Source organism: Girardinichthys multiradiatus, chromosome 21 (assembly GCF_021462225.1).
Source record: "Girardinichthys multiradiatus isolate DD_20200921_A chromosome 21, DD_fGirMul_XY1, whole genome shotgun sequence".
Taxonomy (NCBI): Eukaryota; Metazoa; Chordata; class Actinopteri; order Cyprinodontiformes; family Goodeidae; genus Girardinichthys; species Girardinichthys multiradiatus.
The window spans coordinates 40,782,442-40,795,755 of record NC_061813.1 but is presented as its reverse complement, the minus strand read 5'-3'; the positions used below and the strand labels follow the sequence as shown (position 1 = coordinate 40,795,755).

General features: G+C 45.2%; 1 protein-coding gene across 7 annotated transcripts in view; it reads right to left on the bottom strand.

The window, feature by feature from the left end:
• Positions 1–1,349: 1,349 nt before the first annotated feature.
• Positions 1,350–13,314, bottom strand: part of rreb1a (ras responsive element binding protein 1a) — a 66,843-nt gene continuing 54,878 nt past the window's right edge. For 4 of the 7 annotated variants that reach the window (XM_047349283.1, XM_047349284.1, XM_047349285.1 and 1 more), the window contains 8 exons: positions 12,080–13,314; positions 11,818–11,996; positions 11,504–11,743; positions 10,772–10,933; positions 10,464–10,610; positions 10,107–10,219; positions 9,199–9,883; positions 1,350–6,479 (listed from right to left, as the gene is read on the bottom strand). The exon at positions 12,080–13,314 is cut by the window's right edge and continues 374 nt beyond it. In XM_047349283.1, the coding sequence (XP_047205239.1) occupies positions 5,893–6,479; positions 9,199–9,883; positions 10,107–10,219; positions 10,464–10,610; positions 10,772–10,933; positions 11,504–11,743; positions 11,818–11,996; positions 12,080–13,314 (3,348 nt within the window). In that variant the 3' untranslated portion in view covers positions 1,350–5,892. Of the gene's footprint in view, positions 6,480–9,198; positions 9,884–10,106; positions 10,220–10,463; positions 10,611–10,771; positions 10,934–11,503; positions 11,744–11,817; positions 11,997–12,079 lie in introns of those variants that run through there. The other 3 variants (XM_047349289.1, XM_047349287.1, XM_047349288.1) reach the window with 3 other exon arrangements.

Here is a 13,314-nt window from a genome sequence, read left to right as displayed (position 1 = left end):
CATATCAATACAACACATTTACACATTAAAGTACAAATCAACGACAAGATGGCGCCAACGATGGCAGCCTCGGAGCTTCGCTCTCTTTGTTTTTGTATTTTGTGTGTTTTTTCATCCACCAAACAGGACAGGTCCAGACTGCAACTAATAATCAGGACTGCAGAGAGAATAATCAGGGCTGACCTTCCCTCCATCCAGGACTTATACAGGTCAAGGGTCAAGAAAAGAGCTGCTAAAATCTCTGCAGACCCCACACACCCTGCACATAAACTGTTCAGAGTTTTACCTTCAGGTGGCGCTACAGAGCACTGTTTACTAAAACCAGCCACCACAGAGACAGTTTCTTCCCCCAGGCTGTTTCTCTGATGAACATTCAATAGAGTACAAAACAACAGCAACAGATGTTGCAAATGTACCTTTTCTATTAGATATGTGTATATTTGTAAATTGTAAATATGTATATTCTGTAATACAAAAACAGAACAAAAGAGCAAAGTGTACCGGAGTCACATTCCTTGTTTGTATGTAAGAACTTGGCAATAAAGCTGATTCTGATGTATTTTGTAGCAAAAACAACGTTCCTACTTTTAACCCATTCCATATTTAAAGTTAAAATGGACAAAAGAAAAGCAGGGTCTTCAAATTTGCAGCGTCAGAAAGTTGTGTCACAAGGACTCGTCCCACTTTGAAATATTTGCTCTGTCCTGCGATCTGAATGGCTTCCTGCCATGGCTTATTATTTGTGCCATCGACAATGTTGTAACAGAGGTTCAGGAGATTGATTGGAGTAGAACCAGCTTTTATTGTCCCACAGGGAGACAACACCTTTCAACAAAGGTCAAGTGTTTCAGATGTAATCCACATCTTCAGGCTTCTCCTTCTAGCCATCACCTCAATCACTGACCAGAGTTTAAATCTCTGAGTAAAACCATCCCAGCAGTCCAAAACCTTTGAGACTGAAATGTTTTACTCAAACTTTCTTCTTCAGTGTTTAGGACGTTTAGTGAGATGTTTTATAGCATACTAAAGTTAGAGAAGTTACAAGCATTTTACTGAGAAATGCAAGTTAAAGACATGTTTAGGCTCTTGGTGTGGTTAAGATCTGGGGTCTTTCTTGTCCTTGGAACCAAAACTTTGATCCACTTTCTTCTCTGCTAAGCCTTCTGACACTGTGCTCCAATCTGTCAGAAAATCTACAGATCATCTCCAAATGTTCCTGGACTGAAGAAGAAATCTGTAAGGAGACAAAACTTGCCACGGTATTGTACATGTTAATGTCTGACCTGAAGCCCCAGAACAGTGTTCAGGTGATCAAAGACAGAAGTATGACCAGTATTGATTCACACACCTTTCCTTTACATGATCTTTATTGCTTTTTCTTATTGGGTTGAATACAGAGGAGGTTTACATCTCTTGACTCTGTGAAACACTTTCATGTTTGCTAACAACAGGGGACAGAAAATGATTCAGAAGAATGTGTTTAATGCTTTGTGATTGAGGTCCAGTACACAAAGAAAAACTCATTAAATAAAAGGTTTTAACTAAAACAGAAAAGACTTCAAATCAGATGTCTGACTAAGAGTTTGGAGACCAGAAATCTGTGTCAGCTAATGACGAGTTCACAGCCAAATGCTAAATGTAGTGATTGACAGATCTGAATCATGATGTCATCTTTGAAAAAAAGACAGTAATCTGGACAAGCTGCGACTCAGGAGGAAAACAACACGAAGCATTTCAAATAATGGATTTGTGAAAGACCCTGAGAGCAAGATTATATATATTTTGATATTTATGTGTGTGTAGCACAGGAAGTGATGGAGAAAGGAGAAATCATCCATAACTGAACAAATTAGATTTACATGCAAAAAAACTAACCTAAAACTCACCCTTTAATTAATCACAATAGATTTTCACAGTTTTATATGCATTGTTGTCGAAGAAGAAAACTAAACAGAACCGATAGACCCAGACAGACTGTTCTCCACTCACATACAGGAAAATCTACATAAAGCTTTTGGATTCAGAATGAGTCTTATTGCTAGTCCGAGTCTCACGTGGGCCGGCCGTGCCCTGGAGCAAGCCGGTCGGTCCACAACAAAAACAACCAGTTCCTCACAACAGTTCTGCAGCATAAATGTGACATTTTTAATACATGGCTTCTTCTCAAGTCATTGCAGACACTTAACACACACCCATACACAGAAACACACCTGGGCTCCAAATAAATACATTAAAAACAGTCCATGTGCATTCGAATGGAAGTCCAGTATTCATATGGCCGCGCACACAGACAGGACAGACGCCAACACAAATTCCCCAAGGAGAGGGTGCAAACACAGAGCCAACAAGTCAGAAACCAGTTCATCAGGAGAGAAAGGGGCAGTTCCTTTACTGACCTCTACAATTAAATATCAGTTATTAGAAAACATGCTTTATTCTATGTTAGGCTCACTTCAGCACCGTTACTCAGAAGAAAATAGGAAAGTAATTTCAAATGAGTGCTGAACAAAACGGACCTGGTTCCGTTTAGGAATAAAGGACTGCCAGCTAGCCTGTTAGCATCTTAAATTAGCAACCTAAATAAATGTATTTTACATTTCTACATATTTATGGAAGATATTCACCATTATAAAAAAAGGTTTATTGTGTTTTAAGGCTGAAAGCTACAGTTTAACGTTAGCCTCACTTCTTCACTGTTAGCGTTAACTTTGTTTACAGGTTTGTGTAAATTAGTCTCAAATTTGCATGATGCTAAAGATTTTGCCATGATTCTGTTTTATATCCAGTAAAAAGAAATGTTCTGACAAATTTGACTGTTGAACATAAATGAAGGGCAGTTAGACTATGAGCCATGTAGCATATTCACTGGTCAAAACATTTTATTCAATAATTCTCTCTGCAAAAATGTAAGAATTGGAAACCAAAATAACAATACATATGATAGAGTAGGGTATATTGTTCTTGGAACAGCTTTAAATGTTCAGCTAGCAAAATCCGAAAGCTGTTGCAGCTTAAACTTCAAAGTGGTAAAATTAGCTCATCTGTGATAAAATAAAGGCAAATTTGACAGATCATTAAGAAAACTTTCTACATGAAACTGACATTAGCCAATAAATTATTTTATCCTTTTATACCATTAGCATCAACTGAATCCCACACTGGTAAATTTGACCAAACAGATTTTTCTGAACTGAAACTTGACAGAAAACTAAATACAAGAAAACAGAGAACTGTTAGCTTGTTAGCCGAGTTGCATCCTGACTTTGAAACCCATCAAAGAAAACTAGTTTAATTAATTTTGCAAATCTACGTCATAGTTTTACTACGTAAAATTCATGAAAAATCAAACTGAAATCATTTAATTTAGTTATTTCACATTTCTGAATACTAGCATAAAAAGCAAGCAAGCCTATTAGCTCAAAAAGCTAATAGCAGCTAGCTCACCATGTGCTAGCCAGGTGTAACAATCACCCAGTTACTCATGTAGAAACAAATCTGAATGTCTGAATGGTTTGACATAATTAAAAAGTTAAAGTTTTTGATCTTTTTTATTAAAGTGTCTAGTTGTTTGTTGCAGAAGCTCCTATAGAGACCAACCCTTTCTCTCATGACTGTAGTTAGTAGTACGAACAGAAGCAGTAGGTTTGGAAAATGTTAGCGCCAGTTTGGGGCAGTGATAAGCCAATTGGAGCGGTTCTGGTTCTTTAATAAGATTTGTTTTTAACCCTAACCCGCTAACTGGCCGACCATCACTGCGTTACAGTTCCATTATAAGCCACTGAGGTTTGATTTGCTTGTGAGGTCGTCTAATATTAAAAAAAAGAAAAATGTACAAGAAGCAAAGTTTTCTGCACACATCATCACACAAGCAGGAAAAGAGACAAACACACAGGCTACCCATCCCTCTGGTACACAAATGAAAAACTAGCCCAGTTCTCCCTGTTAAAGATCCTTGTGGCAAGGTTGGTGCTGATGAACATTTAGCCCTTTCAACTGGATTTTTAAAACATGTGCAGCAGGTTTAGGACACCAACCTGTATCATTTCATAATTCATCTATCTGTTACGCTGTCACCCATCTTCTTCTGCAAACCTTTTTCTTTCAGGAAACTAAAATGATTGTCTCTAATGCTCAGCTAACGACCTCAAGCTTCGGGTCAAGTTTAACTGTTAAGTTCAGATGTTTCCAAAGGAAAAAAGTGTTGAGACGGACCCTTAGAGGAGATAAAACTTGGACAAACTGCAGAGTGGTTGGAGGATAACTCAAGATAGACTGATATAATACTGTTTGGGGAGTAAATACATGTGTTTAACTGAGCCAGTGATCAGGTTCATCATCTGGGTTGTTATTGAGAGTATAGCAAGAGCTGGACAGATTGTTAGATTGTCTCATCAGAAGGTGCTGCAGATGCAACCATCAGCTAATTGCTACACCTATCTAGTGTTGTCCCCTTTCTAAGACACAGCATAAACCACGTTTAGGGTGAAAGGCAGTGAATTAGCTCTAAAACTGTCGCACAACTTGGACATCTGAGCTCGCCTTCCTTAGCTGCCTTTGTTCAAGCTAATCCAGTAACACCTGCAACATCGCCCTGACTACACTGATGAGTTAGCGCTCATTAGCTCTGATTTGGCCCACGGTGGAAACCCGGCTCACTGCAGTTTAACTGAGCGAGTCGGAAGGAAGACGTTGGATTTAAGGGCTAGATCCAGAGCTGCAGTTTCAGTTAAAAAGCGAAATTTGAGGTAAACTGAACCTGGAACAGGTGTTAGTGCTGCTACATGTTAGCATGCCAGAGGCCCTGTAAGTAACCTTAAAACACACACTAGGGGGTGACGATGAGAGACAGGCCAGAGACAAGCTCACATTCACACTCAAAACAACAAAAACATTTGATTTGTTCAATTAAAAAAGAAAATCCACAAAACACCCCCCCCCCCCCAACACACCTAAATATCATGGCAAACATGCAGAAACAGTGGAGCATCACACACCACGGTTCAACCTTCTGTACAAACAGGGAATCAACTGAGAATCATGATGAGAAATTAACACAAACGGTGGTTTCTGAGGGAGGAAAGGATCAATAGTGTGATGGGTTTAAAAAAAAAAAAGGTACAATGACCCCCCCCCCACACACACACACACACACACACACACACACACACACACACAGAGGTGCGACTCTGATTAGTTCCTGAAGGTTTCCATGAGTCAGCAGAGAGAGATGGGAGATTTAGCAAGGCCAGCAACGACCGTTCTGCGTTTTCCAGTTAAAAAAGCTTTCCTCAGTCCCATGATGAGACGCAGCTACCAGCAGAAACAGCTGGAAGCCATTTTTTCACCACACTGTTCATTTCTAAATACCAAATATAGAGGTTGAAACCAGAGCTGGAGCCAAAGAAAAGTCCGTCGCTCCAACCAGAAATCCACAGCTCCTGATCTTAAAAATGCAATCATCCAGTTCTGCTTCCAGCCCGAGCCCGGCTGTGATTTAAATACAGAAGAACTTACGCCGATCTCGACGCTCTGTCTCAGTTTCTGTCTGTCGGCGTCTCCTACGTTGATCGATTCTCAAAACAAAAATCTAGAACAATAAATTGTAATCATTTATTCTTTTTATTGCTGAAATATAGATTCCCCGCACAAAAATAGTAATCATTGTCATCATAAAAAGCTATAAAAAATTTAGATCCATCCTCCGTAATAATGCAGATAAAGATATAGCAGGAAAAACATCTTTTAGAAGTCGGACTAGTAGTAAGGCACTTCAAGAAACGAGGTTTCTGTCTTTTAGGGGAAACTTTTCCGAGCTGGTTTATGCATCATCATCACTGGTGTAGCGTCCTTCTGTCATATGGCACTGTGGTGATATTGGTGGGGAACTACCTTTCAGTCTACACCTACCATCGGAGGCTCACCGTTGGGAAGGATGTGCTCCAGAGGGGGCTTGGTGTGGATCTCCAGCAGCCCTTGGATAAAGCCTTCTGCAGGGGCATCTTTGGTGACACCCGCTGGTGGGGAGCTGGAGGAAGAGATGGAGGGATCTTTGGCGCTGTCTGGTGTTGTAGGTGAGTCGGTGCTTGTAGTCGTCTTTGATTCAGTAGCTTGGTGAGAATCAGTGGGGGCATCTGGATCTTCTGAAGTGGTCGGTGGAGCTGAATCTGATTGTGTCACAACATCTTCCTTCTCCACTGATGCAGAATCTTCCCTCTGACCCTCACCCTCCTCCTTTAAGTCCTCCTCCTCCAGCTCCTTGGGTCCTGCGACCCCGCTCCCGCACTCACTTTCGTTCTCTGAGGGTGGGCAGGTAGAGGTCGGGGTTGGGGCGCAAGAGTCTCCGTCCTCGCTGGCATCATCGTTGGCCCCGGAGGAGCCGTCGGCCCCACGGGGCCTCAAGTGGATCCTCTGGTGCCGAACCAGGCTGTGCTTCAGAGTGAAGGTCCTCTCACAGGTCTGACACTTATATGGCCGCTCCCCTGAAGGACGGAAACATAAAATACAAGTTAGTTAGAACTTTGTTAGTTGACAACTTGATTTGTGACAATCAGATTGATTTATTTTGTCTCACAGAAACTCGGCTGCAGCAAGAGGTTTATGTTACTATAAATGAGTCAACTCCTTCTAATTATTTACATGTTCACATACCTCGAAAGACCGGGTGTGGAGGAGTAGCAACCATCTTTCAGTCTGATTTATTGATTAATCCCAGACCAATCAATAGCTACAACTCTATCAGGCTCCTCTCCTGTGGAACCAGCTCCCAGTTTTAGTCCGTGAGGCAGACACCCTGTCTACTTTTAAGGCTTAAAACTTTCCTTTTTGATAAAGCTTATAGTTAGAGTGGCTTAGGTTATCCTGAGCTATCTCTGTAGTTATGCTGCTATAGGCTTAGGCTGCTGGAGGACATAATGACCACTTAACCCTCTTCGCTACATTCTCACACTACTCTCCAATTTTGCATTATTTGCTGTTATTTCAGCTTTTAACTTTGTTCTCTCTCTTCTCTTCCTAGAAGCTACACCTGGCCTGGCTCTGTGTCTACCTGTGACACCTTTCTGGAGAGGGGAATCGTCCGAGCTTCTGCTGGCAACAACTTAATGCTCACTTTCTACAGATGATCCACATGGCCCTGTCTTTCAGTGTTTAACCCTTTCTCTCTCCTAGACATGGCTACTGACTGAGCTTTTACTGTAACTAACTCTATTGTCCTTTTTCCACTGGCTCGATTTGGCCCAACTCGACTCCACTCAGCTCGCTTCCATCACAGTTTTTTCTGTACCGGTACCTACATTTCTGGTCCCTGCTCCTGAGCAGGTCCGACCGGGGCTGAGTCAGGACTACATGTGACGTGACCAGACTGCTTTTCACTGATTGGCCGTGGGAGGAGGAGAGATGAGAAGGTTTTCGTTGAGACAGCGCCAGGAAAATGTAATAATACTCAAGAGCAGCTACAATAATATTAATGACCACAGTGGCCGGAGCAGGTCATACATGTAATTTGACCTTTTACAGATCATAAACCAGCCTGAAGGCTGACAGAAAGGTAAAAGGACAAATGAGCTTTCTGAATTACAGCAGGCAGAGCGCTGTGTTTAATAACATCCTAAACCAGCTGATCCCCTAAAAACACAAAACAAAACCACCACAAAACAGCGTGTTTGCTTCGGACATTTATTTACGGTCCTTTAGTGAACCAGCGTCTGCAGGAGGACGGACCAGGCAGAGAATCAGACTGCCTTCATTGGACCAAACGGGAGGACGAGTCCGCTGAATCTGCAACATCCAACCTAAAACTAACTTCAAAGGTCAAAGGTCCGCGGTTTTGTGCTTTTAAGTCCTTGTCCTCGTTATTGCCATGGCTGACACAAAAAGTGTTTCATTAAGCTCAAAATTGTAACGTCTTCAAGCAAACTTTGGAGCTTCACCGTCCAGACAGCAGCGTCTCTCCTCTCTGCTTCTTCTGCCACATCAGAACCCCTGAGCCCTATTTTAGAAGTTCTGGCTTGGCTGTGGTCCAGATAATTATCCCACTGGATCATTTTAGACATAAAAACATAAATAAGACATTCTTGCATATACATATTAATACAAACGTTATTAGTATTTAGTTTATGTATGTTTTTTATTTATTTTTTATCATTTCATGCAGATTATTTTAAAGTGAATTAATGTAACACAGTAACGTTAATAACAGCTCTACAGTCATGGCTGGAGGCGGGGCTTCAGTCGCCATAGCTTCAGCCGTTGGCGGGTCAGTGGAAACACAACAGTTACCGTACCGAGTAGAGCGAAACGGAGCGGAGCCGTGGCGGCTAAAACGAGCCAGTGGAAAATGGGCCGTATGTGATCTCTTTCATCCTCTAGACTTGAAAACTGGCTCAGAGTTCATCTGCTCGGCTGTCTTTCTCTCCTAGATGAAGCCACTAAAGAAGCTACTACCTTCCCACAGAAAGTACTCCTGGATCAGTGCTTCTGTGTTTTTTTTTGTGTCATGGCAGATGGTCATTCACAATGAGCTTGGTTCTGGTTCTGCTGGCGGTTTCTTGCCTTAAGACGACGTGTCGTGAATTGGTGATACATAAATAAAATGAATTGAATGTTTCCTCTATTTATTATTAAAAAAATATAGATTTTTGTATGGTTTTATGTATTTATTTGACATATTATCTGTTTATATTTATTAATATTTGGTTCACTACTCCCCCACAGAATTGGAAAAACTAGCAGATAAATTAGAAATGGTGTTCAATGACTTTTTGTATCATTACATTTAACAGTGTTGAGAAAACCCCTCACAGTTTAAATGGCTGACAGAAAGTCGGACTGAACTTGCTGTCAGCCTGGTTCAATCAGAGTGATGCTGTGGGCTCCTCCCTGAGGGAATCACCATAGCAACCAGTCACCTCCCATTGGCTCTTTAATTGGTTGGATTCCTGCGGGTTTTATAAATAAATGTAATTTCACAGTCGTATGATCTAAAAGTAAAGGTTTTACTTTAACAGGAAGCTAAAAGATACTCTTCAACATAAGAGTCGGGCTCTGGTTGGATAATTATGGCCCAAAGATCAACGGCAATCTTTGTTTCTATAGTTTATTTGTAATATTTGGACCTCGCCAGACTGGTCCCTCGTAGGCGGAGTCTATCTCTGCCTCTGTAAAGCACCTGCTGATGGGCGGGGTCAAGGTGTGCTCTACCTGTGTGGGACCTCATGTGTCTCGTCAGGTCCTGCAGAGACCAGAATCTTTTCCCGCACTCGGTGCAGATCTTCTTCCTCTTATCCACTCTTCCTCCCACCACCTCTCCTCCCTCCATGTTCTTTGGTTCTGATGCTTCTTCATCGCTCCTCTCCTCCTTCTCCTTCTCTTCTTCCTCTGACTCCCCGCTCTCGCCTCCATCACTCTCTCCTCCTCTATCTCCTCCTTCGTCTTCCTCCATTTCTGCGTCCTTCTCTGTGTCCTCCTGCTCAGCAGCTTTGCTCTCAGTCACCTCCTCGTCCTTCGCAGGTGAAGGAGCCTCCTCCGTCGTTGTCTGTGTCTCCTCTGAGAGATGCGCCCTCTCATGGCGAGCCAGAGTCGTTGCGTAGCGGAAAGTCTTTGTACAAACCCGACAGACGTGTTTGTACTCAGGCTGCTGCTTCGTTGCAGGGCTGCTGGTTGAAGACCAGGAGGGAGCTGCTTTCTCCTGGTCTTCGAAGACCTCTGGTGCTTCTTGTGGAGCAGATGAGGCAGAGGGAGCCGATGAAGGAGAGGAGGAGGGCTGTTCTTCTTGAGGGGTGGAGCTTGAGGAGGACGTGGAGAGCTTAAAGTCGATGAGCTTCTTTCCAAAGTTCAGGTCGAGACTTTTGTTGCTGAGACAGTCGTCATCGTCCGTGTTCTCGGCCTGAAGGAGGAGAAGATTCAGCAGCTGCTATGAATGTTAGGGATCAGTTATAACTGCAGTAAAGATTTCACTCGTTAAACCTTAAGATTTAAAGATACAGTAACTAATTTGGTTTCAATCAGATTTAAAATCATTCTCAGGGTTGATGTGAAGACGTTAAGATGACCCTGTGTTTTAACCCTGACTCTTGTCTTCCAGGCTCAAACACCAACAGAAGTGTTACCTTGCTGCTCGGATGAAGCTGCTTTCCTGCCGCTCCTTTGGTCTCTGGCGCCCCCTGTTGATCAGCCTGATCAATGGTTTCAGGTTCCTGTTGCCCTGCAGGTGGACTGCAACCTGTGACACAAACAACCTGTCAGCTCGTTGCTAATTCTTTTATTACTTCGCAACAAATAAAAACATAACCAAAGGTTGCACAGATTTATCAGAGCGCTTTATGAATACAGCTGAACACAAATAAAGCCAAAATTAAACGTTTTTATTCATCATCATATAACAAAGAAACTCTGCAGATTTTCATATCCGACATGATCATTAAAGGAAGTTATTTTTATAATTTCCACTGTTTTCACTGGCTGACCTTGACTTGCTTTGGGGGTGGGGCTTAGCTGGGTGAGGTCAGGAGGGGCGGGACTATTAACAGTGGACGCTGGACCCGTTTCTGTGATGGTGGCGCTGTTGAAGTCCTTGCTATCTGCTGCCAGCTGCTCCGTCTCCGACTGGCTCTCTGCAGAACACAAAGGAACGATCAATATGAGAAAGCACTGATCCGGGTCTCAACATGCGGCTCAGGGTGGCAGCGAGGGACCAGAGGAGTGACTGAACTGAACAATGAGCCCATGTGAGTACAGAGCAGTAAAAGCATGCAGCATGCTTGTGTTTGCTGACCAGCGCTCTCGTGTGAGCCGTCGTCACCCTCTTTCTTCACCATGGTGCCGTTGCGTCGCAGGGTCCTGTGAGTCACGCCGTGCTTGCGCAGCAGGTGGCGCTCACAATTGGACTTGGTAGAGAAGAAGGCGTCACAGCGAGGGCATGGAAACGGCTTCTGGCCTGAAGAAGACGGAGGAACGCTTTAGTCAGTAAATCTGCTGAAACACAGTTGGACTGTGATTCTGACTGGTCTCCAGCCTGAGCGGACCACTGATGGCTGATTTAACCTCTGCTTGTTTAGGTGGTGTCCAGATAACAATGTGGGCTACACTCTCCAGTTAGCTTTCTTTAGCATTAACTTCGTTGTCTCTGTTTTTTCTTCACACAGAAGGTCTTCCCGGTTCTGACCTTTTAACCTCAAGCTGGTTGAAGCAACTGACCATTCCAACGGAACCCGATTCTGGTTCTGCTGGAGGTTTCTCACCACCACATGCTTGCTCAGGAGGAGGGACGGCTGCAAAGCCAACGTCTCGATGCAATCAGCGGGCTTTCTCTGATGGCATCAAAGATCTGCTTGTTTTACTTGTACTGAGTTATAAATAGGACCAAACTGGACTCCCTGTAATTGATCTGAACCTGAGACCCTGACTGGATTGGTCTGGGTTAGGGATCTAGTTTAAAATGGATTTTATTCCGGTTAAAACCTCCCGTCTCTTGTGTTTTCTGTGGACCTTAGCGGTACCGTGTTACCTGTGTGAGTGAGCATGTGTCTCTGGAGCGAGCTCATCCAGGGGAAGACCCGGGGGCAAAACGGGCAGGTCATCTTCTGGGCCGAGTTGGAGTAGGCGTTTTTCTTTCCTTTTGTCTGAGGTACCGTCATGGCTGCCCCAGCAGCAGCTGCTTGCTTCCCCTCCTCGTTCGCTTTGCCCTCCTTCTCCTTCTCCTTCTCCTCTCCTCCACCTCCTCCAGGTGCTGCAGCTCTGTCCACATCTGTCCACAGGGGGAAGTTTGAGTTAATCTGAGCCTAATTTTTTCCAGTGGCATCGTTTCTGCTGCCGTCTCACCTCTCTTTGTTGTCAGCTCTGCAGCTCCAGTCTGCAGGTAGGTACTGAACTTGTTTGTGTCAGTTGTGGCGAGCATCTTCTCCACGCTGGCAAACTCTCCGCTGGATTCCAGATCGATCACACCGCCCGCGACCTTTTCCTTCGCTGCCAGAGCTGCTGGCTTCTTCCGTGACCTCCTTCTGTAATGAGAAGAATAATTAGATCCTGCACAGAGGTTTGCAGCACCACCTGGGAAAGAAACATTAAAATGAAGCAAAAGTACCTGGAGGATCCATCGGATACGTCGTCGCTTGGTGTTTCCAGCACAGCAGAGGATCCAGCGGCTTCGGCTTCGGCATGTGAGGAAGAGGCTCCAGGCTGGGAATTTCCATCCAGCATGACCTGAGCTGCAGAGACAGAGCTGATGATCTGAGCGATGGAGGCAAGAGGAGCTAGATCCTTCAAAGAGGGTGGCGAGGAGGTGGAGGCGGCAGGTTTGGGCAGCAGCGGTTTGAGGCGCTGAGCTCGGGCGGCAGAGGGAGGAGTGGATCCAGGAGGAAATTGGTAGCATCCCAGTGGGGCATAAGGCTGCAGAGGAAGGAGTGCGCTCGCCGTCTTCTCGTCTGTAGACGGAGCGGGCTGCTGTTGATCAATGACGGTGCTCTGCTCCGTGTTCATCTCGTCCTTCTCCCCGCTGCTCCCCACCTCCCGGCGCTGCCGCTTGCTGGGGATGGACAGGTCGATGGGCTGGTCCAGGTCGGAACAGTCAAAGCCTTGGGAGACGTTCTCCGTTTTGATCGCAGGAGACGCAGCCTGGCTGCCCCGCCCTTTAGCAGAGAAGTCAAGTGGTTGGTCCAGCTCTGTAGGATACCCCAGCTCCTCCGCCTTCACCTGTAGCACCGGGATGGTCTGACTGATCCCGTTCAGTGCCGCCGGATGCACAGGTGCGCCGAGAGTGGGGGTGGTGACAGTGGTGGTGGGCAGCAGCGTGGTAATGTGACCCTCGATCTCCCTCTCCTGGACCTCTGGGTGCTGCTTCAGCAGATGGTGGATGCAGTTCCGCTTGGCCAGGAAGGCGGCGCCGCAGCGACGGCACTCGAATGGCTTCCTCTGGCAGCCGTTGTGCGTCCGCAGGTGGATCTGCAGCGCCCGGTAGGTCTTCAGGTCCTCACCGCAGAACCGGCAGGTGGTTTCGCAACCCGTCTCTGTGTCCTGCGTGGTGGTGCCAGTCGCAGTGATGGAGGTGGTGTTGAAGGTGACGTACTTGATGTTCTTCTCGATGTCCTTCCTGGATGTCTTGGCGTGCTTCTTCCTGAGGTGGCGCTCACAGTTGGCCTTGACGGTGAAGGGATAATGACACATGCGGCAGACGTACGGGCGCTCGCCGCTGTGCGTGCGCAGGTGGCGGATGAGCGTGGCCTTGTCGGGCGCCACGTAGTCGCAGATGTTGCACTGGTGGGGCAGGATGCCGAGGTGGAAGCGCATGTGGGCCTGCAGGGCACCAGAGACGGGGAACAC